This window comes from Branchiostoma lanceolatum, chromosome 13 (genome assembly GCF_035083965.1).
Source record: "Branchiostoma lanceolatum isolate klBraLanc5 chromosome 13, klBraLanc5.hap2, whole genome shotgun sequence".
In the NCBI taxonomy this organism is placed as follows: Eukaryota; Metazoa; Chordata; class Leptocardii; order Amphioxiformes; family Branchiostomatidae; genus Branchiostoma; species Branchiostoma lanceolatum.
The window spans coordinates 2,412,641-2,440,170 of NC_089734.1; the positions used below are offsets into that span (position 1 = coordinate 2,412,641).

The 27,530-nt window shown below is 43.7% G+C and overlaps 2 protein-coding genes across 2 annotated transcripts; one reads left to right on the forward strand and one right to left on the reverse strand.

Annotated features, from left to right (window-relative positions):
- The first annotated feature begins 1,490 nt into the window (after positions 1 to 1,490).
- On the forward strand, positions 1,491 to 23,918 carry LOC136446983 (uncharacterized). The gene is made up of 15 exons (XM_066445643.1): positions 1,491 to 2,709; positions 4,407 to 4,669; positions 12,294 to 12,481; positions 12,952 to 13,104; positions 14,603 to 14,783; positions 16,336 to 16,489; positions 17,055 to 17,195; positions 17,596 to 17,768; positions 18,225 to 18,370; positions 18,836 to 18,921; positions 19,492 to 19,633; positions 20,284 to 20,926; positions 21,460 to 21,613; positions 22,128 to 22,286; positions 22,772 to 23,918. The coding sequence occupies exons 1-15, from the start codon at positions 1,884 to 1,886 to the stop codon at positions 22,894 to 22,896; spliced, it is 3,534 nt and encodes a 1,177-aa protein (XP_066301740.1). The 5' UTR covers positions 1,491 to 1,883; the 3' UTR covers positions 22,897 to 23,918.
- On the reverse strand, positions 23,355 to 26,946 carry LOC136447087 (thiosulfate:glutathione sulfurtransferase-like). Its single transcript, XM_066445770.1, has 4 exons — positions 26,934 to 26,946; positions 25,531 to 25,653; positions 25,066 to 25,228; positions 23,355 to 24,376 (listed from the first exon to the last, which is right to left on the reverse strand). The coding sequence occupies exons 1-4, from the start codon at positions 26,944 to 26,946 to the stop codon at positions 24,319 to 24,321; spliced, it is 357 nt and encodes a 118-aa protein (XP_066301867.1). The 3' UTR covers positions 23,355 to 24,318.
- Between the last annotated feature and the right edge of the window lie 584 nt (positions 26,947 to 27,530).

The following is a 27,530-nucleotide window of genomic DNA, read 5'->3' on the forward strand; positions in this document are numbered from 1 at the left end:
AAACACAACACAGCGCCGCGAGATGTTATCCTAACTCCGGATTTAGACCCCTAAGTGTTGTCTCTGCTTTGTGTTTTCAATTGTCCTTATTTTCGGAAGGATATTGTCATGCGGAAGGCACACCGTCTCAAGTTAAACAAGACGAGCGCATTTGCAATTCTTCTATTGTGTACAAAATACACAAACACGGACTGGAGAGGGTGGTCAACAGGGATGTTCATTAGGAGAAGGAGGTTATATAACCTCCTTGATTAGGAGGACCATCAAAGTTGTCTGTCCATTGAAAACGGTGTGAAACTGTGCCTCATTACAGACTAGTGCGTGACACTTCATAAAAGTTGTCTGGACTTTCAATAAAAGCGTACTGACCACGACGACGCAGTTGTCGACAGCTGGAAACGGTTCAGACTGATGCTATCGTTTGAACGGAATGAAGTACAGGGGACATATTTAGTCTGTTACTCTCACACTGAACTTGAATAAAACGTTGCATATTGTCAGCTTAAGATATTTAAACTTCTACTAAGTTCTGGTGCCAGCTAGCAGGTTTGAAAGGGCATTACTATTATCTAATTTCTTTCGTAACTGCATGTGTTTTGAGGTGTCCCGGAGCCAGTGTTGTCTTCCCCAACCAAGACAGATGCCGGCCTTGTTTGACAACAAATATTAGCGTACATCCGATCCCGGCTGCCCCGCGGCCCTGCCACACGACCGGCCCGGACCACATTTCTGACATCCCGGCGGCCAGGAGAAAATTCTTTGCCAAAAACTTTCCCGTTTCGTGGAAGGAAGAGGTTGGATCAGAACACACAGGAGGAAAACTTTTCGACTTGACAATGTGTTCTGTGCCAAGCCGACCTTGCAAATGCCTATCAGCAAAACACAGCACACGACCGCGATCATATTTGGCGACAATTTAGATATTTTTCATGAGGAAATTCCTTGCTAGTAAAAATCTCCCGGTTTCGTGAGAGAAAGAGGTTGGATTTATAGAACACACAGGATGAAAATTTCGTCTTGTGTTCTTTGGCACGCCACCTCACATATATGCCTATCAGCAAGACACAGTCACACGACCGCATTCGTGCCGCGCGACAATTTAGATATTTTTTCAGGAGGAATCTCCTTGGCTGCCAACCACGGTTTTAAGGAAGGGGAGAAAAGATTCCGCAGTTCTTTGCCAAGCCGACCTCGCACGCCTGTCAGCAAAGCTATTCCGAATCAGACGTTTTATGACAGAATCACTTCCATCTGGACTCTCGGCTAGCCGGCTCGCAAGGCCGCGAGAGGACGCCCTGATTTGGGGCGTTTCCAGAACACCGTTGCCATGACGACTGGAACACCCTCGGGCGAGTCCACGTGCGTTGGGAGGGGCAGCAAATAAATTTATGAATTTGAAGAAGTATTTGACAGACTTACTCGGTTAATTGAATGTTATACTTATAGTATATACTACAAAAACAATCAATTAGCGTATGATGACTTGAATAGTAATTTTCAATCAGTGACGCCAAGAATCAGTGCACACACCTACGATTTGGTCTCCCCTTGCCAGACAAATGAATCGACTCGCCCAGACGCACGGACTGAGGAGGCAGAATTTATCGTGCCGTGGATTGTACCGGATGAGGTCGTAGCGACTTCTACTCTGTACGAGATCAAAGACCGGTCATCACCGTTGGCCCGCGTGATTACTTTGATTAGACCATCCCCCCGGACACGCCGGCCCGCGTTCTTTCTCCACCGGACCAACCGTGGAACAGTCGTCCCCGCACGGACACAGGAATCCCGCAGCTACAACTAAATTTCCTACGCTCGCGTGCGTGTAGAGAAGTGCGTGTCGTGTCGACTAGGCTAGCCCCTCACATCTGGCAGTACAGACAATGGAATTTCTCAGGACCTGCGCCATTTTGATGACCTTGCTTCTAGGTTTGGAGGTGAGACGTTCTATGGGATGGTGGTTCTGCGGGACCATGCGGCCTGGACACGAGCACACGATAAAGCAAGGCAAGGGAGACTACGCGATCACCCTCCACGCTGCCGTGACACGGAAAGGGCTGCCGCTTCGTGTTAAAGTCACCCTGAAGGGCGGGGCTCCATTCATCGGGTTCATCCTCCAGGCCCGTACGGTGCAGGACGACCGGATCGTCGAGGGGTGGTGGTACAACCGCCCGCCCGGAACCAAGGCCTTGGATTGCAGCGAGGTTCGCGGGATCTGGAACAAGCCGGTCGTGAGCGAGGCGTTTCTGGACGAGAGCAAGTCGTTCTCTCGGGTGACGTTCCTCTGGGAGGCGACGCGCTGTAACATCGGGCCGGTGTACTTCCGCGCTACCGTCCTGCAGGACTACCGCGCGGTCTACGAGAACATCACCTCCAGGACGCTGGAGGAGGTCTGCGGGGACCCCCCGCCCTACCCCCCGAGGGCTCCACCGCCAGCCCCCCGTACCACCCCCGCCCCGACACCACCGCCCACCAAGAAGACCACGCCCGGTTGGAGACCCATTCCCACCGCCTCAACCCCCATCCCCGCCCCTACCCCCACCCTAACCCCCACCACCACCACCCCCGTCACAGACGCCTCCACTTTCCCTACCCCTAGGATCTCTCAGGATCTCCGTGCGACGACAGAGTCTGAGGGTAACGGCGGTGAAGACGTCTTAAGTTTCACGGAACTGACAACAAACCCAAGTTACACAACCATCACTCCAGGTATTACGGTCGGCTTCTTATTTTAGTAACCATGAATAACCGGTTTGCCAAGTTTTCCTTCTTTTGATGACCCTTTGTGACTCCAAATGATCCGTTTACCGAGTTTTCATTCCTTTGGTGACTAGATAATCGATATACCAAGTTATGACACCTTTTAATTTTGGAAATCCGAAATGATCGGTCTACATTGTTTTTTATATGTATATCTTTTGGGGACTATAAATAATTAGTTTTATAGCTTTTTTGGGACCCTCAAAGGTCGGTTTACCAAGTTTTATTTCTTTGGTTACCTTAGATAATCGGTTAACCAAGTATCTTTTGATGACTGAAAGTGATCGGTTTACTAAGTTTGCTCTTTTTTGTGACCTTATATAATCGGTTTGCCATGTTTTCGTCTACCGGTGACCCTACACGATAAGTTTACCAAGTTTTACGGATTTTGGTGACCCCAAACGATCGATTTACCAGATTTTCCCACTTCGTGACCTTGCATAATCGGGTAGCCAAGTTTTATTTCGTCGTTGACCTTATATAATCGTTTTCCCGCCGCCCTCTTGGCTGGTCTAGACGCCGGAAGTGCTGTAAGTAGTCGGAGTACTTGAAAATGACGTTGATGTCTGTAAATGTGTTTTGTCTGAGTTTAGAATAACTTTGCGATAACGAAAAAACTCTGGGCGTTCGCCGCACGCCGGAAGAGTGGAGATACCGTATTTCACTTTATCTTCACGGTAGCAAACTTTCGCTGCGTACGGAAAATGGACATTTTCACAAAAAGTCGGTGATGTTTGGGGGAAGGATGAGGAGTAGTAGGTATCGTATTGTACTAAATATTGTAGAGAGATCGGGAGGGGGTCATCAAAAGACGAATGTTTCTTTCACGGTGATGATAAGTTGACGGTACAGAGTGAAAACAGTGAACATAAATTTACAACGAACGAAACAAAAATTGCAATAAATTTGCGGTAACGAAAAAAACTCCGGAAGACTGGAGATGACGGGTAAACATTAACCACATGTCCCGCTACCTCTGCTTATTTGTTCGTCAAACATTTGTATACATAATCTGCCTCTGTTTGTAAGCAACTTTGTCCTTAGCAGTCTAATTATAGGGTCAACAAGGCCAACTTGCCGCTCGGTACTTTTTACTTTCAGCGACGAGAATAACAGACCATGTTTTCCAACGACTTGGAAAATCGTTGATGTATTTTCCAGTATGCTGCAAGGCTCTTCAAGGAGGACATAACTTTCCTAAAAGTACTTTTGAGTGGTACGAAGGGGGATTCTTGGATATATTGTGTTTGAGTTAGTCCCACATGGCTTACGTAACATTACGTCACCAGCCGCCGTCGGCTGAGCCGATGTGTTACATCAGATTCTTCAGCTGGTGAAGTCAAAGCAAACTAGTGTAGATCCAGTCAACTACTGTCAGAAATAGCATGTAACTTTCATAAATTTGTTGCTGAAGAAAACCTTACAAAGTATAGTCGACGCGTCGACCTACTTCTCAATAATTTGAGAGTTTAGTGTCAGTATGACTTGAAATCATCACTATTTGGATGATAACCTACAAGACTTTATTATGCAATGATAACAATAGTAACTTTATTGCACAACATTTAAGTAACACATCGCGTATCATGCAACTTCATTGAACAATTTAGGAAACTAATACACTGTATTCACTTGTCCGTCCACAGTAACAACAACCGAGCCAACAGAAGCACCGACTACAACAACAACGGCCACAACAACTACCCCCACCCCCACTACAACCACAGCCCCCACCACTGCCCCCCAACCCCCTACCCCACCCCCTGTCTGCCCCCGGAGCCTTGAGAACGGCCGGGTCAGAATCCAAGCCGAGCCGGGTCCCAACAACATGCTGCAGACTACTCTTCACTACGCCTGCGCACCCGGGTACGAGCTAGAAGGACCCTCCAAGCTGACATGTCCATTTGAGGTGAGTTTTTGTAGATTCTGATTCTGTGTAAATTTGAATATTTAACCTACATAAACATAAATCCGTTACGTTACATAATCAGCCACTTAGAAAAAAGTTGGTTTAAGAGATCTCTAGTGCAGCGCCCCCAGATATGCACAGTTAAGATATACAAGAGTGCATTATACTGGGGGACGTTGGGTTGGGGATCTGTTTGGAATTGTCTTCCAGTTGTTAGATAAATGAATTACATAATAGCTATAACGTTAAGTAAGAAAGGTACTGACAACTTTAAATCCGAAATAAGGACAGATTATAGCATCAACATCCGCAGTTTTAAGCATACTCAGTTGTTTGACCTTGATAACCTTTCTTGAAGGTCAAAGAGTTGTGCGGATTTATCTTATCACATAATCATGTTACTAAGATAGTTAAGAAGCGCGTTAAACACTATCATAGCCATTGCGTTGATATATGCAAAGATAATAGATCGCTACATTGATAGATTGATTGACAGAAAGATAAATAATTAGAGGGATATATAATTGCTAGAACAACTAATCTTGAATATAAAGAGAATTACATCACATTCAAAACATCTAATTAAAAGTGAAAAAATAACATGTTGTTAACTGCAGCGCTAACACTCACTCACCATAATCCACCCTAACCCACTTACGGCATTATGAAAACAAAATCAAAATTAAACACCATTATATATCAACAACCTCAACATTAATAGATAGATTGATAAATTGTTAGAGGGATATATGATTGGTAGAACAACTAATCTTGAATATGAAGAGAATTACATCACATTCAAAACATCTAATTAAAATTGAAATAACATCGTGTTAATTGTAGTGAACATTGATGGAAAGATAAATAATTAGAAGGATAGATAATTGGTAGAACAACTAATCTTGAATATAAAGAGAATTACATCACCTTCAAAACATCTAATTAGAAGTGAAATAATGCTTGTTAACTGCAGTGCAAACACTCACTCACCATAATCCGCCCTAACCCACTTACAGCATTATGAAAATAAAATTAGACACTCTTGTATCAACAACCTCAGGTCGGACAGACGCCATACCCCGCTACTGTGTACCTTAGCCATGGGGAAAAGAAAACGCACAGTCTTGTACCTGGGTCTGTAAAAGAAACATTCCCTAGTTTAGAGACAGGTCGTCCCGCGGGGTTATGTTTGTTTAACAGCCGTTAAGAGATGAGAGGCACCTGCTTCGGGTTTATCTTACACGAGGGACTGACTATCGAAAACCGAGGCACGGAACTTAAGCACATTACCCCTTACCTACAATCCTAGTAGCCTCCACCGGGCCCTTCTACGGGCGTATGGATCGTGGAATTCGTCAGAAAAAGGAATGATTAGCCAGTAGAGTCAGTCCACGGTGAAGATCACATTTCGCCCGCGTAGGAGCCTGCAAATGAAACCCTGGCAAATACTCCTCCTATAGCCGACGTAGTTAATTTGGTAGACACTATAATCCTAGACTCCTATCAGTTACTACAAAACCGAAATTGACCCCTACTCTTGTCGATAAGTGTGGTGGGTTCTTTAACGTGCTCGATGTTTGGCTCTCCTCAAACATTGGGCCTTCGGCTTAACGTCCCATCCGAGAGAACGTCCCTAACCGAAGCTAGGTAGTCATTTTCACTCGGGGCGAGTAAGGGAATAGGTGTAAAGAAAGTCCATTGGGGCATCAAAAGTTATATAACAACTACAAAAAGAAACGAAAAGAAAAGAAAGAAAGTTGAACTCCTTGTAGCTGTAATTGTGCAATGTTCCTCGGCTACTCCCGGCTCCACACTTCGCACGTTTCATCAGGAATTTCTCGATTGGAGTCCGCAACTTTGTTTTTCACGCCGTGCCGATAGCTTGTTAGTCTCTTAACGGGCGAACCGGTTTGTGCACCAGCGGGCTAAGTTTGGACACAAACACGAGGAGCGGTTTTCAACTACCCGCAACGTTTTATTTGTTTGTTTGTTAGTTTCGCATAACCGCTTGTAAGCGTAACACGCCAGTTTTGTACAGTTAATACACACTGCGCAAGACCAGGCTGTACGGTTTGATCCACTCACACTGGGATGGGTCCCTACTCTCATCGATAGGTGTGGTGGGTTCTTTTATTCAACGTGCTCGAGGTGTGGTTCTCCTCAAACACGGGACCTCACGATTTAAGTCACATCAAAGGGGACGTCCTTAACCGGAGCTAGGTACTCATTTCACATGAGTCGAGTGAGGAAATAAGTACACAGTGCCTTTCCCAAGGGCACAGCATTGGAGCCCGCCAGGGCTAAGTATGGGAGCAAACGCACCGAGTGGTTTTCAACAACCCGTGAGGTTTGTGCAAGTAATCCGTCTCACGGCCTCTGAACTACGCGTTACTTAACCAGATGTAGGGACAAAATGTACAAAGTTTTACGTTCATTTGAAGTTTTGAAATAACAAACACCAAACACAAAGTTGTGTGATTGAAGACCCAGATATGCTAGTACGTACGAAGGTAGTTATATTAGTATTCCAGCTAAGTCTAGAAACGCGACACGGAATCCAAACCAAATTTGTACTTTTGAATGTCAGCTTTGATACTACTTATAGACAAATATTCTACACAAAACTGAGCAAAAGATGTAAGCCTTGTTTATACATTTTGACGTGCTCCTTTCTTGATCAATCAATAGTGTTAAAGGCAAGTAGGTCGCCAGTGTATGTTCTAAAACGGGTTCCTTTAATTAAGAAATCGTTCGGTCGATTCGGATGTCGAGACGTGACCCGCTGACATGTCTTAATTAGTGAGAACTCCTTGGAGCCCTTCTTAGACGTCAGTAGTGACATTTGTAGATGGGCGTGGGGAAACCTAATGAATTGGCCTCAATAATTACAAGAAAGCGATCGGAGAAGTTCAGACACACACACACAGACAAACACACACACATGCATACACACACGTACTCACAGTACGGGTTTACTTTCTAACTTAGAAATACATGTATAAAGAGAAACGAAGAGATGCTGTTCCAGCCCTAGTCATGTAGCCTGTAACATTGAAATGGCATTCGGGCCTTGTTTTAGGTGGTTACCATTGAGTAAGAAGGAAAAAAAAAAAGACAAGCTGTCTTAAATGATGAAAACCCTCCGTAAAGACTTGGCGAAACGTCAGTTCTAAGTGGGCGTGGGCAGGCGGCCTCCACACGGGCCAATTTGTGGTCTCAGGTCAGGCGAGGTCTGGTTAAACGGAAACGTGTCAATATTTCATAACAACGCTAGAGGAAGGAGACGGGGGAACGTGTGATATCATTGACGTCAACGTCAGACAGCATCTATTCGTTAGGAAACTTGTCAATCTTTCATAACAACGCGAGAGGAAGGAGACAGGGAGCGTGCGACATCATTATTGTCAACTTCAGACAACATCTTTTCGTTGGCGTCTGCTTTGTGGAGACGTCTAACGTTACAAATAGGGTTGAATTTGTACTAATGATAAAAACATGTTTTAAATATTGTGTAACACCTTGAAATGCTATAGCATCCTTCTGTTAGAAAGGCCTCTACCAAATGTAAAACATTGAAATGATAGATAAACGTAGTAAAGAAATCATGATACAAACCATATTCTAGGAGTGTTGAGGAATACTGTACCAACAATAAGACAGATACATTTCAAATGGAAATAGTGAAGAAAAATGACAAATGATTTTTGCATGGTCCCTGACTCTGTACAACGCTTGTACTTGTCAGGAAGTCGGAGGTCTGGCCGCGACATTCCAGGTCTTATCGTGAGGCCTGTAGCAAAATTTGGGTGTGTCAATGCCACTTCCATGTGGTTAGGCGGAAGCTGTCTCTACATGCTTGTGAAAGTGGGAAAATCACTCGCGAAACGTTCTGAGAAAGACGTAAAAAATTACGCATGTTGCAGTATTGCTTATCAACAGTGGTGCATAGTCCTTTACCATTGTTATGTCCTAATATCATTGTAACTGTCCTCTGACCTTCAAAAACCGATCTTGTTATCTTGAAATGTAGTAGTATGTTTTTTCTTAGTTCTATGTGTTATGTAGTCATATATATATATATATACGTGTTGCGTTTTGCACGTATTGTTATCATACGTATGTTCGTTCTGTATTTTATGAATCCAGGAGGAGTCTTATCTACTACATGTACTCGGAATTTCTAATAGAACATCAAACATAATCAAACATCATTGACTAACGCAATATAAACGTTATTGTGTTGTACCTAAACGAAAGAAAGCAAGAAAGATAGATGAACAGAGTAGACCAGTGTGTAGCCGAGTTTAACAGTCGCTGTAATGTATGCATGTTGACAGCCACTCGATGAATATTGCGACAGCGAGTCTACATAGACCGATCCTCTCGAACGCCATATCGAACGAATAGGAGGCCCATAGAACACCCTGTTCTATTTAGAACACCTCCGTCAAAAACAGCGCTTGTGTTTTTGGAGCCTGCAGTGTTGATAATAAACATGTGTGCAACTAGTTTTATATATACAGTACCACCATTGATTAACACGATATGTACGCAGGCAAGAAGAAGAGTTTATTGTCTTGTATCTTGTCATATTTGCTCCGTTTTATAAACCCCGCTGCTTAAAAGATCAACTGCAGTTGAACAGAGCAGACTAGTGTGCTCCTTTAATTGGCCCGTGATGGGATTTTTGGAGCCAGAGTGCGACATACCGTGGGTTATCTTTAGAACGACCTGTCCGACTAACCTACGCGACCTTGCCCCTTCCTTCCATACGGAGGTAAAAAATGGAACATCATGTATCTGTATTGTATAGCCAATATAACCACCCTTCGGCGTAACACACCAGCTTCGCAGGCACGCAGCGCGACAGCAGCTGGTTATATTACACTGAACGACCTGTCACATCTAACGTTTGCTGCAAGCGTTGTTTGAAGCTGTCTAATGAGGTCGTAGATTTGACCCTTGGGTTATAATAAACGCTGATTACGCTCCTAGGTTATAGACGTAGATTTTACGTTGCTACAGGTCAGATATCTAGGTAAACAATATTCACAGATAGAAAAATAAATATCTTCAACTGGATAAGATACGGACATTGCTTCCGGGCGCTTCGAGTGACATCCTTTAGGGTGAAAGACAGAGGTTTTGATTATTTGGGGTCTGTAGTATCGTAGGTGACCCTTCGGGAATATCTGTACGTTCTTTTCTACCCGCAATATTTCATGGAAAATCCTTTAACGACAAAAGGTTCTTTTAAGGTTAGCGCTAACGCACCCAATTATTACTTCAAGATGAGTAAGTTTGTAACATACGTAAGATGTCAAGAATTAAGGTGCTATGATATTGAGGGTGGAACGAGTCGGTCAAAATAATGTGTATCTCAACTCAGTCTCCAGAAAGGCATTCAATATCTCACTGGTCTACATAGAAAAGAAAAACGCTATGTACAGGATGTACAAGAACGTATCGGTAAATTCATCTGGTTTGTCTCATCTTTCTACTAAGGAGTTGACAACAGCTTTAAAGTTTAATGTCCCGTCTCGAGAACACTACGTCAGTGGGGTTTAAAGGAAACCAAATCAATATTAGGGTCGAAAAAATCGGATTTTGAAAGTCTATTCAGTCATGTCTATATATACATGATAAGTTCACATAACACTATCATAATCTGTAGCAACGTCCATGATGCTAAAATACGACGTCGTTGTGGTGTGATAACTCACAGAGAATCGTGGCCCGAGTTTTTGTAAGCTCGCGAAACTAAGGGGATCATCGTACGGTACGATTTTACGCGGTTTTAAAATCCTCAATGTATGAAGTTATTAGGCAATTGTGCTAAACAATGTTAGTAAATGTGACTACCATAAAGATTTCCGCATTTTTTCTTTCCATTTTTTTGCCCTAATATTGCTTTGGTTGCCAGATGCAGTAGCGTGCATTTCTACACAATGTCAGTGGGCTTCAGGTCTTCCAGTAGCGTGCATTTCGGGTGAGCCCAGTAGGGAATTGAGTAACCCCCTTCTGAAGTTTCACAGACGCGGTTTACACAATCACGATCCTGGAATTAAACAAATCAAACATCGGACGGATCCTCCACGGAGTGACACGAGACAGCTTGTCGGGAGGAATTAAACAAATATAGGGCCGGTTTCTTTTCCGATATTTCTTTTCATTGTCCAGACAGGACAGGACACGACAAAATTGCAACTGTTTCCTGTCCATATTTTGGCCGGGATGTCCATGACTTAGTAGGAGTGTCTAATTTGAGAAAAATTAAAAGATAGTGAACACAGAGACAATCATTCATGATCGGCTACAGTCTTCTATAGTTCAACTTTAACCTTAAACCGGTTCAACGACGGTGCAAAAGTCACATACTAGGTTACTGTCCTTTGGTCTCAAAAGTGGGCCGGCGTTTTGAAATAAAAATTTAACGGGAACAATCTACAAATTGACCTTACACTTTAACTGTGAATTTTTTATTACCTAGAACTGTTCAAAAGAGTCCAGAAATATTATATATTTTTCATATTCCTTGTCACTATTTAAAGTGCTTTTCATGCTTTAGAACCTTGGCGTCGGCAACTGCCTTGAAGTAAAAAAGAAACAGTATTAATCTACACCAAACTGCAGGTCTGGCACTATCACAGAGAAGTCAGTTTTCTATCTAGGACCGTTCAAATATTATATATAATACATTTTCCAGCTCGCTGAGCACTTTCCATCCTTTAGAGCTCCAGTGTCGGCAGTTTCCTTGAAGCCGTGAGGTTACGTGGAGTAAAGAGGAAACAGGGTCAATCCGCAAACCAAACTGACGTGACACTATCACACAGGGGTCAGTTTTCTATTTAGAACTGTTTACAAGCGGCCGGCCCGCGGGCATTTTTGTCCCTTCGCAGCTTTAGTCTCTGACAACCTAATAAACACTCGGACGGACTCGGATTTCTCCAACAAAACCCTCCAGTGTGGACAGGGGACGAAAAGGACAGCGGTGCGGTCTGACTCTGTCCGTCAGACGTTAGATCTGCAAGCACGTGTGAACCGCACCGCACACCAGTATTAAAAACCACCGGATATTTGCTCCCCAAGCCACAAACAAGTCGTCAACTGTCCTTTTTTTCTTTCTGAGGCATCTATACACTTACTGAGGTGCTTACAATGCATATGGGGAGGCAAAATGCACTCAAACACCATCAGTTCAGTTATTTTGATATATTTCACATGCCTTAAATCATGTAAATCAGAAACTAAGTTTTAGGAAAGATTCAGAAATTTTAAGATGAAGCATTGTTAATCTTTGAACTGCAAAGGGAGCACGGGCATATCTTGAAGTATCTTTGTCCGTGCTACATGCATCTGTACATTTTCATAGATAGGTGTGGTCTACACCGGACTCATTTGGTTGCTGAAAAAACAGTAGAAAGTGGTCAAAATGAAGTGTAGTGCGCGCGCTCGTTCTTTAGTTATTCAGTTAGTTAGTCAGTCAGTTGGTTGGTTGGTTGGTTATTTTAGTGTAAGGTTTATCAATTGTTTGATTGTTGATTGGTTGATTGATTGATTGATTGATTGATTGGTTAGTTGCGTAATTTTGTCATTAATTCATTTTTGTTTTTCAACCCCACAGGAATCGCACCTCCCCCTGAGAGCGCCTCTGAGAGATCTGCGCAAGCGCTCTGTGGCGGGCCCGATGTTCGAGGACGTGACGTCACTGACCCTTGACCCCGCGGAGGGATCCAACCCGAGCCAGCGGTACTACGGCATGACCGTCACGGACGTCAACAGGGACGGCAAGATGGAGATATTCGTCGTCAGGTAATCCGGAATTATTTTCTTCATCAACTACAAGCCCGTTTTGCGACAGCACATTTTACGACTATCCTATGAAAATAATGTTAATCACTTTTTTTACTCCTGGTGCTAAAATTGATGAATCTACATTATAATTCATTAATGACAGAAAAAATTGTATATAAGACTCTTCAAAATTTAACCAATTGACATGGCCACTGTGACGTCAAACCTCTTGTAGGACAAAAAACTCTTTTTACAGAGCCATGTATTTTATTCAACCGACCGTTCAGTGACAGTCTGTCAGCTTCTGACTGGTTCCCTTGCGACTACAAACGACACCATAACAATGTTTCTGTTCTCCCTGAAATGTTAATCCGCCGTTTCATTTCTAGCTATGTGGTTTTGTATGAAGAAGTTATGATGATATTTAGTCATTCACTAACTTGATGAAATTGGTCCACTAAAACTTTTATCTGCTGTATGATTTCTAGCTATGGCGGCCCAAATCTCGTTCTCAAATGGAACCCCGAGACGAGAAGGTACGAGAACATCGCCGTGGACAACCCAGAATCCCCTTACTACTTCCTGCGTGACCCGGAAAGAAATGGCATCAGTGTGGCCGCGTGTGACATTGACGGAGACGGGTAAGAATTAAGGATCTTGCTTAAATTTTCCTTTGCAGTTTTTGCACGGGTTTCAACTTGTCTGAATTGCTTTTCAACAAAAATAGGCAGTCAGAAAACAACACGATCTTTAGATGAGGGGAAATTCTATCAACACAAACAATGAATGTATAATATGACAACGCTGTATTATGTATATTGTGAATCGCAGAAACACATACAGACATTCACACAGACAGACAGACGAGGATGAAACAGTACTTTACGGTGAAGTAACGAGGTAGTCAGAAGACACAGCCTTCCTCTCTTTTAACATCTGCTAAGGAATTTACGTTTCTTGTCCTTCAGAAAGTTACCGCCTTGTGAAAGTAAAGATTGCACCCCGACTTCGACCACAAATACAGGCAGACACACAAACAGTACTTTAGGGTGAAGTAACGAAAACGATAACGTCCTCTCTTTTAACATCTGCTTGGAGATTTACGTTTCTTGTCCTTGAGAAACTTACCACCTTGCGGGAGTCAAGGTCTCACCCCGACTTGGAACACGCATAGTCAGGATTCCTGAGATCCGTATCTGTCGCCCTTACCGCTTTATGGTGAGGAGAAAAATTCCCCGGATGGCTGGAACTGTTGCTACAACTCTGGCTGCAGGGCTGTTCGGTACGCAGGACCAGATGGTCGGGCCTGGAGCTGACATGTTCAACATGTTGGGCTCTAACTCTAATCTGTCCTTCAGAAAAGTACAGCTGTCAAAAATGGAGTCAAGTCTGAGAACTTGAAGTTGAGCCCCTGACTATTGATCACAATCGCTCTTCATCAAATGGTTTACAGGTTTGTTTGTCGGATATGAACGGGTTTGCATTTATTGTCAAACGAAGAAGAGGCTAGCTCTCGAAAAGCTGTGAATCTGGATATGTTTGAGATGCAGGTCGCAGATATCCAACCACCAATATGACTAGTGGTCTGCCTTTGAAGATTTTTGTGCTATCTCAATGCGGTGTTGTAAGTTGCCATTGTATCATCAATTAGCTACCGCCTCCAAGGAATAAGTCAAACCCCCAGTTCAGTTCATCCAAACCCGCAGTAGTATACTTACAAACATCAGATATCTATAGACTAAACATTTTTTTACGTCATCGTATCTGTGTGTTCCCTTGCAATTATTATCGGGGTATGAGTTTGCAAATGCAGATAAATATTTATATTTTGTACACAAACAGTTGACCATACTATTTCTTTCCGACCGTAGTTGGGAAGAGATCTACATCGTCAACACAATAGTCAGACGAAGGTTAAGGTCGATTTTGGGCCCCCTGGTGTGTGACCTTGGTAGTGCGGCAGAAGTGTTTCGTTGTTATATTGGGGGGAGGGGTATGCTATGGTCTTGTTGTATAGTTTTTATTCACTATGTTTTATTACATATTTTCCCGCTACTTACCCGGGTTTTAAGGTGAATTTCAACCTTGGATGGGACAGTCACATTACATTTTATTCACTTTTATTACATACTTTTCCAGTTGGGAAGAGATCTACATCGTGAACACGCAGTCTAACAGCGTGGAGGATAGCGACCTGGCGCAGGCCGACAGACTGTACCACTTCCACCAGGGGAGGTACAGGGACGTCCTGAGGGAGGAGTACAACCTCGGGCTCGGCCAGACTTTGTCCGCGAAGTCCGTGGCCTGTATCGACAGAACGGTGGGTATATTTGTTTGTTTTACATAGCCCGGTAAAGCCCCCCTCTCACTGAATCTGCGACACTCTGGCGGCGTCACTGCGCCTAAGCTGGATTTGTGTTACCCTTGAATTTATAATGGAATATCATTCTAAACGTGCAAGTATGACCAAAAAGACAAGAAAACACACAAAGCTTAAAAAGATTCGTTTTTGTCGATTAAATTCGTTGAATGCTTTGTCAATTCGATCGGCCGCAGCGACGCCGCCAGCGTGCCGCGGGTGCAGTGAGAGGGGGGCTTAGGACTCAACTGATGTCCTACATACTAGTATGTTTTACATTTAGTTACCATGCCAATTGATAGGATGTGTGGGGTAAACCGACGCCTGTGCTCAATAGTGGTAGCAATATCAATAGAAGAGAACACGGATAGATTTCGTCCCAGAAACAGGGACAATATTCGATTTATGACATTAGATTGGGGGAAGGATGCAATCCACGAACTCTAGGAATGGACCCTGTTTTAAGGGCCTACTAATCTATGTAAGAGGTCAATGAATAGGTGAGGTCAGGTCAGAAAAGACCGATCCTGCCGAACACCATATCGAACATGTAGAACCCCCTGTTCTATTTCTTGTCCGTCAAGCGCTGTTTTTGACGGAGGTGTTTTAAATAGAACTGGTGGTTCTTAGGACCCGGGGTTCTATACGTTCGATATGGTGTTCGACAGGATCGGTCTAGTCGCGACAACCAAGAGCTATCTGTTACGTCCAGTTCGGCTCGTTCTGGTGTCACTCTGTCCGTGCTGTGGGACCGATTGATGTAGCTGAGGTACAAAGGTCTGCAGCGGTCGCCGTTTGTCGACGTCTCTGCCGACCTGGACACGACAGGGGCGAGCTATAAACCTGAAGATTTGTGGGAGGTCCTCTAACGTGATCAAGGTGCGGTCCTTATCGAGACGGGACTAACGGAATCTAACCCCAAAACATCGACGGACAGACCCGGATTCGAACCCTGGACCCTGGGGTTCAAATTGAGAACAATGCCGCTGCTTTCTTTCAAGCTAGATAGCTTCGTCTGTTCTAAGAGGTCTTCATTTCTTCCAGGTCCAGGTCAATACTGAGGAGTGCATTACCACATGAGAGATCTTAAATGTATGCTAACGCGACTTATGCTTTGATTTTTATTTCGTTGTTTGTTTGTTTATTGATTCATTTGTCTTCTTAGTTGTTTCATCATCATCATCATCATTTTTTTTTCAACCTGTATAAGTACTTAGGTATTTACATTGACAACCATCTGAACTGGAAAGGTCATGTCAAAGATGTACTTGGTAAATTAAGACGATCGATAAGTATTATGAAGCATGTAAGTCAATTTGTACCTATGTCAGCACTTTATACAACACTATATGTCTACCATACATAACATATGCGAGTACTGTCTGGGATATCATTTGTTTTTTCGGGTGCTGGCTGATACACGTTCTTTGTGACGTCGGACAACTGAAGTATCCATAGAATTAAAGCGATTAGACAAACGTGGCTCATGTTTGTTTGTTTGTTTGTTTTTTAGGGTTCCGGTCGTTACTCGTTCTTCGTGACGTCGGATGGCTGGAGCGGCGCCTCCCACAAGATGATCGAGATGGACATGGACGACAGTGACGTCACAGCCGGGAGGATCAAACTCAGTGACGTAGCCGGGGAGGTGGGCGTCAACTTCTTCGCAGGTAGGACACGTTTTCTTTCTTGTTTTTTTAAGTCTTATCAGAATCAAGTAAGAGAAGTTAATTGCAAATTCATAAACGAGGTCTAACTGCAGGAAAAAAACTTCAGTGTGGGAACTGCATAAGTTAGATATTTTAATACAATTTGGAAAGTTATGGCAGAAGTGGACTACCATCATTTAAAGGAAAGATTTTTCTTTTGTTTGATGATAAAAGCGTTTCTGAGTATGAAATTACAACTTGAAGTACAGAATATGGGGGGTCAATTTTATCAAAGTCGACGAGGTGTCTTTCATGTGACCAATATAAGTACTGTTTCTTATATAACCGCATCACCCGAATCCCCGAGCTTCTTACTGAAAAAAGTCATCATCATCATCAATCTGTAAGCAGCGACGCCTACTGCTGCAGTCCAAAGTGAAATTTTCAGAATAACCCCGAGGAAGGTGACAGACGGCCACAGAAACGTCGGTTAAATAAGACACTAGGTTGTGTACAGAGAGTCAGTGACTTACCAAACTATTCACGTAGTATCAGTGACGCTAATGTTATTGGGCGTTTTTTTCAGGCGGGTTCGGCGTGGCTGTGGGACCGATCGTCAGCGACACCGGCATGTCCGACATCTTCGTCACCACGGACGGCAAGTCTCCCAACCTGCTCCTCAAGAACCGCGGCGACGGCACCTTCGAGGAGGTGGCAGAGCCTTCAGGTGAGCTCAAGACGTCTTGATCCCAGATCATGCAGTATTTAGGATCTTTGCTTTATTCGATATTTGTCATTATACTTTTTACAAGAAAAGTGCAGTCTGAAAATAGATATTTGAAATATTCATTATAGAAAGCTTTTTGCATGAGTTAAATGTACTCATGTTAAGCTCCACTAAAGTAACCTGAATGCCTAACGCATAACAGTCCTTTCGACCCTTCTTGAGTTATCCTGTTTCAAAGTTTCCAACAAAAAGAGCCCTGCAGTTCCAAAGAGAGCTGCCAGATGGTCGAAACTTGGCACTTATTCACAGTTTTATTTTATCATTTTTTTCTTTTTGTTTGTTACTTTTCTTAAAAGATCAATAGAATGAAAAAACATTTTATGTAAACTCATTACCACAGGTATACTGGACGCGAGGCTCCACGACGACCACTGGCATTCCAGGAAGAGTCGCGGGGTGGCGCTTGCGGACTTTAACGCGGACGGGACGCTGGACATCGTCTACGGGAACTGGATGGGCCCGCACCGTCTGTGGGTTCAGACCAAGGCTCAAGATGGCAGAAGCATATTCAAGGTATTTTCAGTGTGTTTTCGTCGTCTTCTTTTGCTTCTTCAGTTAATGGTTTCTACATACACGTTTAAGTATGTTTAAGTTAACTTAAGCCTAACGTAAAACTGGTAACTCGAGAAGTTTAGTGTTTCTGTACGGTCTTCTTCAAATTGCATGGCCCACTAGTCCTTAGCACGTGATCCTTATGGACACGTGACTTCGATGACCAGTCAAAGGTGAATAAATCTGTATCGTCCTCTTCCGACTGAGAGGTTTTGAAAATGTACTTCTTTCCTTTGCTTAGCTTTTCCTTTTCTCTCTTCAAATTTTGAAGTTACTTTGATCACCAGCTTAGGAACATATCTGTTGTTTTTTTTTTCCTTTAAATTCTTGTGTATGTGTGTTGTTTGCGAAAAGACAATCAGAACAGTCAATCCTGAGTGTGCTCCGAACTAACCACGCCCCCTGGCGTCCCCACAGAACGTTGCAGGGAAGAACTTCCAGCGGCCGTCCCCGGTGATGTCCGTGTTTGCCGCCGACTTCGACAACGACGGGACCACCGAGGTGTTCTTCCAGAACGTCGTCAACTGGATCGCCGGGAGGATAGCGCCCAACACGCTATACAGGTAAAGTGTTTGATTGGATAGATTTATGGGTGATTGAAAAGAAATGCCTGTAAGTTGATAAATCGATGGATAGGTGACGTAAAACAAAATGAATGAATGGTTGGTTGGTTGGTTGGTTGGTTGGTTGGTTGGTTGGTTGGTTGGTTGGTTGAAAATGATTGAGTGAATGGTATGATGTGCGTCAAAACGTACCAATCATGAACTCTTTTCTATTTCTGTTTTCGTTGTTGTCGTCAAAGCAACTTGCATAAAAGGGTTAAAATCCTTGGGACGGTAGGTTTCACACCCAATGGGGTTCGTTTTACTTGTTACCGATCAAAAGGAGCATCGGAATTTCAACGATGCATCAAAACATGTGAATATTGTCTGTTGTCCTTGTTAAGACCAATAGAGGAATAGCCCTTTGAAGGTTTTAATTGCCTCAACCTGCATCCTTATTCATGTCATCTCTTTTCCTTCCCGCAGAGTACGCCAGAGGGATGCCGGGAAGGTTCCGGTGTTCGATCAGCTGGATGCTGGAGACGCTGTTGAGGCGGGCAGATACGGGACAGGTGGGTTTGAGCAGTGCTTAACTTTTTATAACATATTTTGCTTAACCAAAGGAAAGTGCTTCAGCAACATGGAACAGATCCTTTCAAAATTACCCCGGAAGCCAGAGTACACCACAGATACGGAACAGGTGTGTATGAGAGAGAGGGCTCCGCTTGTCTTCCAACAAGTGTGAGGAGAAACTTCATGAAATATCTTCTTTAACCAAAGGGTTGTTCTCCAGAAAAAGAGAAGTGTATGAATGTTGCAAATTGGTATCTTTCTCCTGGAAACATCTGCACCCATGTTTCATTCTCCTACCCAGGTCACTATAACTTTAACTAGACGCCATAAACTAACCTTGTATAATCTCTGATTCATGTCTAAACGGAAGCACATCCATGATATCCATGATACACTTTATGAAAAATGCTATAATATATCAAATGAATTTTTCTTTCTGTTAGACTGCACAGTAACACCTTTCCTGTCATCTAATAACAAAGTGAAATAAGGATATGGATTCCGAATAACGTTTAACCATCTGACCTTGACTTTCTGACCTCTAACATATTACCTCTGACCTCCCGCAGGTGGCGTGACAGCTGACCTTGACAATGACGGACAGCTTGAGCTGCTGCTGTCGCACGGCCCTGACCTTCCGGACACGCTGTCCGTCCATAGGCCGCGGCTGGGCAAGCAGAACAACTGGATCAGGGTCCTGGTCAAAACAAGGTAAGGTTTCCCTATAGAAAATATGAAGCTACCCCAAACACTTGACTTCATGACGTTTAAGGTTTCCTATGGCCGTGCATAGAACAAATGTATCATGGCCCTGCCTCTCTATTTCTCATAATCAAAGCGTTCACCAGTCAAACATTCCACGAAAAGCAGTTATTTGACATCACATATTGGTGATCAACGTCAAATATATATTTATCGGTACAGAGGACCAACAATTCAAGCATTTTATTGTTGTGTTGGGACACCGTTAAGCTTTAAACATCAAGACGGTCTGTTTTGTGTCAGAGTTAAGAAACGCAAACAAAACGCACGACTCAGTAGAAAACTCACAAAACCGATCGAGCTACCTATTTAGATACTGATACTTACATGTATATATTTAGAGCTGATGAAAGATGGCGGATAATGCCTGAAAACTTTTCAGCGAGCAAATTTAAGTCGTGTGAAACAGTTTTGATTCTTTATTTTAAATTGCCGCGTGTTTACCTCGCCATAAGGCACGGCGCCCCGGCCCGTGGAGCTCGTGTCGTCATCAGGATCCCCAGCGGTTCTGTCACGCACTGCAGGCTTAGTAGGTGCCGTTGCTAACAGATGCGTTCCCAAACGTCTAGTATTTAATATGGTATTCCTTCCCTCTGTAGGCATGGCGCCCCTGCCCGTGGAGCACGTGTCGTCATCAGGACCTCCAGCGGAGATTCCCAGATCCGCGTGGTGGATGCCGGGACGGGCTACCTCTCGCAGTCGGAGCCGATCGCGCACTTCGGGCTGGGCTCGGGAATCCTCGCCACCGAACTGGAGGTCACGTGGCCCAACGGAAGGAAGGCCGGGAAGGCTCTGACGGCGGCCGACAACAACAAGGCGATAGTCGTGGAATACCCATACGGATACTTGGAGGACGATCCTGAACTGTTTCCCCTTGACAGTCCTACCGGTAGTGTGGACGGCGGTGTGGACAACTCGGTTGGAGCTGCTGTAACCTCAGAGAGCAACGTCATCAACGAAAACGTCACGGCTCCTGCACCAACCACCTTGTCGGTGGGGAGATACGTCATCAAGGAAAACGTGACGTCATCAGAGAGCGAGATCACGACAGAAATTGAAAATATCGTCACCACGGCTTCGGCGCCTATCACGCATGCGCAGACCGTTCTTACCACGTCCACGTTCACAACGACAACAATAACAGCGACGACAGCAACGACCCCTATCGCCTCGACGCAGAAAGTGCAGAATTTCACAACAGCCAAGCCAGCAGCAAGCACGACAAAGTCACGGTCTCCGACGGTATGTAACTGCTGTAGTACAAGTAGATATTGTGATATGTAACGATAGATTTCTGGATTGCATAGCATTTATCTTCTTACATGTCGAGGTTAATTGAATATTCGGTACAACATGCTCCCTTTTACGATCTGACTGTCCCGTTTTGCAAAATCTTCTCTTCGCATGCAGTTCCATGCAGATAAAGCTGTCTTGAGGGCATAACTCTTCCGATTCTAGGTCTGTGAACACGTGAATTTGTTTGGAAAAAAGTGAGGAACTGTCTAGATTCATCAAAATCACTTGGAATTATGGTATTGCTCCATATTTACCATATGGCAATGGAGAATCTGGTAAAAATAGTTAATTCTTAAGACTTGCCAAGAATTCTTGGACAATCTTGTGATCCCTTCCCTCCCTTGCACTGCAGCTAGAATTAAGACATTAGGCAATCTTGTGACCCTTCCCCTTCTCTCACGATCATTTGCACTACATGTACAGCTGGAAGACATTAGACAATCTTGTGACCCTTTCCCTTCCTTCCCTCTACCCTTCAGCTAGAAGAGATTGAGGTGCTTGCCGTGCGGCTGCCTCGGTGCGTGCGGATCCAGGTGACCTGCGCCCCGCCCGACGTGCCCAACGGCCGCTGGGAGCGCATCGCCGCCCTGCTGCTGGAGGGGGAGCCGCGCAACTCCGACGGGCCCACAGAAGGTACGCTATTGGCTGTGTGCAGTCACGTGATGGTGACGTCATTGAGAGTCCCATCATTCTCATTGATTGCTGCTAAAGTGTCACGTTTCTAGAAGTTCTTAAAGGACGAGTAGTTAGGGCTTGCAGAAGGTGCGGTATTGGCTGTGTGCAGTCACGTGATGGTGACGTATTTTTGCATGCGCCATTTTGGTGGGCTAAAGACGAATGCCGAGTCTTTTTTTGTGATAGATATGTTTGTGATAAATAATTAAGCTTGTATTTGATACGTAAATGATTTATTTGGGACAGGAAGTTGCCATTAACCCTTTATAGTCAAACTTGGAGTCCGCCACTACTCACAGGACTGCGGAAAAACGGTTGAAAAAAGGGACGGCACTGTTTTTAATGTGGCGTGTGACGGGTGATTGCCCGATCGACCAAGTTTGACTGTTCCATCATCGTGGCTAATCAATTTGTACACAATATGCACAAAGGTCCTTAACATGATGTTTCTGTATCTCTCTTTATCCCACAGGCGGCGAGGAGTCGCTTCAGTTCCTTGACCTGGTGGGGTTCTCGTGTGACGAGGGTTATCAGCTGAAGGGCGGGAAAACGCGATGGTGCGACAAGGACGGCAAATGGCGCGGGAAGAAGGGAAACAGGGAGCTGCCAACGTGCCTCCCGTTCACAACAGGTAAGCTTGTTTCTTTCTTTGTTATGATTTGTGTAAGGAATTGACGTGTCTTCCGTTCATTACAGGTAAGTGACAATGGAGAAATTCAAGTTTGAATTTGAAACTACTCTGAAACTAACTAATTTGCCAGGAAATGTGTGGGTTTATCTACATGTCTTATTGTTTTTCGTCAGCAAAGACAGCGAACTGTGATAAACACAGACTAAGAAATCTTCTATGGTCTGTTCGAAAGCAAAAGTATATTGTAATTTGAGTCATTCTAGTTATGAGTTCAGCGTTATATTTTATTCGTTGGCTTTTCATTGTTAAATGTTGGTCTTTATTTTCTGTCAATATATTTTGTTCGTTCCAAGATGATGCTAGTTTAGTTTCCTGATATGTTAATTTCTTTGTTGTAATTTCTCTCTCCCTGTATAACTTGAAATAGGACTGCAATTTACTTTTCGACGCACATATTGAAACTCATTCCTTATTTTCTATTACAGACGTGAGCGGCGGCGAAGACACCTGTATTGACGTCTACTCAGGATGTAGGAATTTCGTCTCGTTCTGTTCCCTTGGCAACCTGTACCTCAGAACCAACTGCAGACGGACGTGCGGCTTCTGTTAGAACCGACGCGGAGCGATCTCATTGGTCCGAGCATTGTTACGTCACGTTCAAGCGATTTCATTGGCCTACACTTTCTTACGTCACTTTCGAACGATTTTACTGGTCTACACTTTGTTACACACATTCAAACAATTTCATTGGTGCACACTTCGTTACGTCGGGTTCAAGCGATTTCATCGGTCCAGAGTGTTTATGTTGTTACGTTACCTTCAACCAATTTCATTGGTGCACACCTCGTTACGTCATGTTGAAGCGATTTCATTGGTCCGGGCTTTGTAAGGTTTTGGTTTAGGGTCACCACCTCCTTGCCACTGCGTAGTTTCATGACTAGCACGATATTTCTGCAAATCAAGTTGAAAATGACGCCCACCAAATCAAGGTTTTGTGATCTGTGCATTATGTTTGTCCACATGACGTAACAATGACGACAACCAATGAGACTGCTCCACTGTTCGTCGTTATATGAATGGGTCTACTTTGTAAAAATGTGGTATTTATGTATCTACAGTAAGTTGAAGTAAAATTTAACCGATTTCTTCCAAAATAAGTGACACTAATACCTTAAAGAGAAAAGAAGATGTGAGTTTGCTGTCGTGTTATATTTATGACGGCGACAATTGTAATATTTGTATTATAAAGTTTCATCGTAGGCGAAGAACAAGTAGTTTAGGCGACTAGGCTACACATGAGTTGCATGGAGGCATATGTTGAATATGAAAGAATGAAAGGGTAGGTGGAACTGTGCCATTGTATTGTAGTCGTAGCTAAGCATTCTGAATGTTTAGTACCTTGTTGTTGTGTTATTATGTGTTAAACCAAACGCCGAAGAATATCTGTATTGTTTTCGATGCGTTGAAAACATCTTTATTGCTCTATTGATACTAATTGTTCGATCTAGACTCGGCGTTGAATATCATTTACAGAAGTAACAGATTTTGTACATCAGTGTTGGGTTCTCCATTTAAGTTGTTCTTAGTGTATAAATTGTAATGTTTGTGTTAAATAAAGACATTTTAGTCATATGCGGTCTCCGTCGCATCATATATGGCATGCTAGATAGGTAGTGCACATAGAAAAACGGCATGAGACAAATACATTGACCGCTAATTCCCCATTAGAGCCTAATCTGCAGTACCGCTCCAGGTTGCAAAATAGATTCAGCAAAATGACCGTCACATTGTTAAATTTTGGTCTTTTCAGGAATGGGGTAATTGCTAAAGATTCGCAAGGGGTTTGTCAGTAGCTAACTCTAAATTAAATGAATAATTGATCCCAAGACATCTTCAAAATATATAGTCCGTGTTTGATTGAAATTCAATCATATTGGTCATACAAACATTTCTTTAAGCATGTAATTCCTAAGGCATTGTGGATTTTAGTTCACCGTTCTTCGGAGGTCTTGCCAACGTTAACCTTCTCAATCTAGTCAACGCCGTGGTGTTTCTTCCATTCTATGATACCGCCTGCATATATTTTGGCCCTGGAAAGACAATTTCAATATTCAGAAATATGCAAGACTCACTGAAAAGATACAAGCCGTAATGGTACCGTGGCCACACACGTCACACGATTTTCAAGGCTATGACACAACCGGGCAACAAGACGGCAACACTTAATTAATCTTTATTCCTTTAGTTGCGAATCTCACAATACATTAAACTGACTCTCGGGTCAGCGTAGCTTTTATTGGAGAGTTAACAGATAGGGACAGATAAATACAGGTAATGGCAATTTACGCATCATGGCCACTAGATAAAATACAATGTTACTAACAATCATTAACAATCAGTCTTGCAATCCAGTACTTTAACTCACAGTGCATCTAAATGTCGTTCGGCACGTCAAAGACACGTGAAGAATGCTCCCAATATATGATTGTCGTCGTAAGTCTGCCTTGCGACGTGCATGTTTTGGACCAGGGTCTTTAAAAAGAACGCAGGCACGATACATATGGGGAAAATTTTACGACAAAGAAATGGGCCCAAGTGATAAGTTATCGCACCTATGTCACCTCACCTACCCCTTGACCTCTTTGTGGGTCGTTGGAGCACCATGACTAGTTGTTCCACCATCCTTCTCCACCTATAGCTAACTCTGTCCTCTGCCGCTGTCATTGCTTAAGTTAAGCTAGGCAAAGGGATGGCTAAACAAAGAGTGTCTGATCCTTACCTTGTGTACCCGAGTCTCTGTGCGATCGGTAGCGCCAGTTTTGTTCTCCTGCCCGACCGACACGTCAGGACGATGTTCTGGTCTTCCTTCTGAGGCTTCTTTACCCCGTATTGATCCCTGAACGCGTCGTCCGACATCTGTAGGGCCGCTTCTAACTCATCCACTGTAGACAAAGGAAACCAAAAACAAAGAACAGAAATGACAAATGTGTAAAGGTAGTCATTGCGACCTAGCAGAATCGCCGATTCTACTGGTAAATTCGTGATTGGAGTCTATCGACAGAGATCGTGATTAGGATGTTAGGAATGCGTTTATAAATCCTGAGTTTCAAGTCAATCCATGTAAAGTGGTATGATAAATATTGGTTAAAGAATTAAACGTTTATTTCTTCGTGACTAGCCTGATTTCAATCAAGCCCCTGTAACCGCTCGCCGCCCTGTAACCGCAGACTGGTTCGTGACTTACATGGAATATTGGTGGATCCAATCATTCGTCCATCGGCCTGCAGTTCCTCCGCCCGTCGCACGTCGATCACCTGAAGCTCCCCTGAAGCCAGACCCTCCTTCAGCTCAGACAACGCGACTTCAACTGAACAATAAAAATGTATCTGAATAACTAAGAGGGTCCCAATTTTCGCTCGATTTACACACGCGCTTTTTTCTAATCGACTTTGACCCGATACACTGGACGTACGTCACCTTTCTGGACGTACGTCGCCTTTTTTCCTGGGTGTGAATCGGGCCCGCGCGTCTTACAACAGGCATTTCTATGGCACGTACGACAATCCAGGGTGAACGTACGTCGTTGTTGTACGGGACATAAGAATGCCTGTCATACTACGCCGCGGTGCCGATTCACACCCACGTCGTTGACGTACGTCGCTGTCGTACGTCCAGAAAATTTGCCCAGTGTGTATCAGGTCCAAGTTGACCCAGGACTGTGCAAGGAGAACCCTTGGTCACTCAAGTAGCATTTTCTATTGGGAAAACTTCACTTGAGCAGCCCAAAGCTCCTCACACGCAGCCCCGAGTCGACTCTGAGACTTGTGTGTACATCGGGCCACTGTCTTTGTGAAAGTTACCCTACACCTGTTTCCTCACTGACTCAGGTGAAATTGAGTACCAAGCTTCGGTTAGGGACGTCCTCTTGGATGGGACATATAAAGCTAGAGGTCCCGTTTTGAGGAGAGACACACATTGGACACGTTTACGATCCCACTGCACTAGTCGAAAAGATAAGGGATCCATCACTGTGTGATTGTATCAAACCTTACAGCCCGGCCTTACGCAGCTTGTTCGTACTGTACAAAAATTTTGTGTTGTGCTCTGAGGCGGTTTACCGGTACCGGCATGCAAAATCAAATAAAATGGTACATTTACGTTGACACACATCCACCCAAACCTATACAGAAACCGTCGACAACAGCAAACGTACATGTGAAGGATAATGGTAAGGTAATGTGGCTATCATTTACAAGTACTAGTCATGTATGACAACAATTCATTCATGTTACACATCTGTTTACTGTTCATATCGTTTGCTATTTTTAGGGAAAGGCCATGAAAAAGAGAACTGTAATATGCTCCGGCCAAGGAATCAAAACGGATCCAAAACAAACTCGCTTGCAAAACAGTCAACATGCGTGCAGGTAGTTCAGTTTGAGCATGTATTGCTCGTGTTCGTCTGTCTAAAACAAGAACATGCTGCAGTAGCTTATCTTTTCGTAGTACAAATTGATTTGGCCAAGGAACTAAACTTTCTAACCCCCTGATCGACCTGTTTGTCGAATACCAACTTCATGTACATGTATGTAGAGTACAGCAAGCAAAGAATAACAAGTTTACGATTATTGTATAAAGCACACACACCTGCGGTTTGCATGTTGCCTTCCATATCGTTCCGAGTTCTAACTTGCTAAATTTACTGGAAGAGTCCTGTTAGAATCCGTCGGTCTGTCTGCTTCACTGTGAATCGGCACTGTTTACTAAACGTCGTTCCCACCGGGGCAAAGGTCATTTGGCGTCAAAATTGTGTAATCTCGACCCCGGGGCACTCTGATTAAACACTCAATAGCTGCGGTAAAATGGGTCGCGAGTAAAATGTAAACATATCAGCGACGGCTGGAGATTGATATTTGCCAGGGTGTCCGTGTGTACAAAAGGGTAGTCGGTGCAAAGTTGATCATTTGTCTAACCAAGGGTTGCATTTTACTTGGTAGTTCGCTTAGTTCTCCTAGTATTAACTGTAGAATTGATGTTAGCCACAGAGGACTATATCACAGCAACCAAACGTTTTAAATGTGTTCTTTTGCTTTCTTTTCCGCTGGGAGATCGGACTCACGTTCAACTAGATAAATGAAAAGGTTGTAACTCGGTCTTGTAATGACGTCATCTTTATACGATCGCCAATTACATTGTTATTAAGAGACTAGGACACTCCGTGGATAAGGTAATGCAATGATGAAC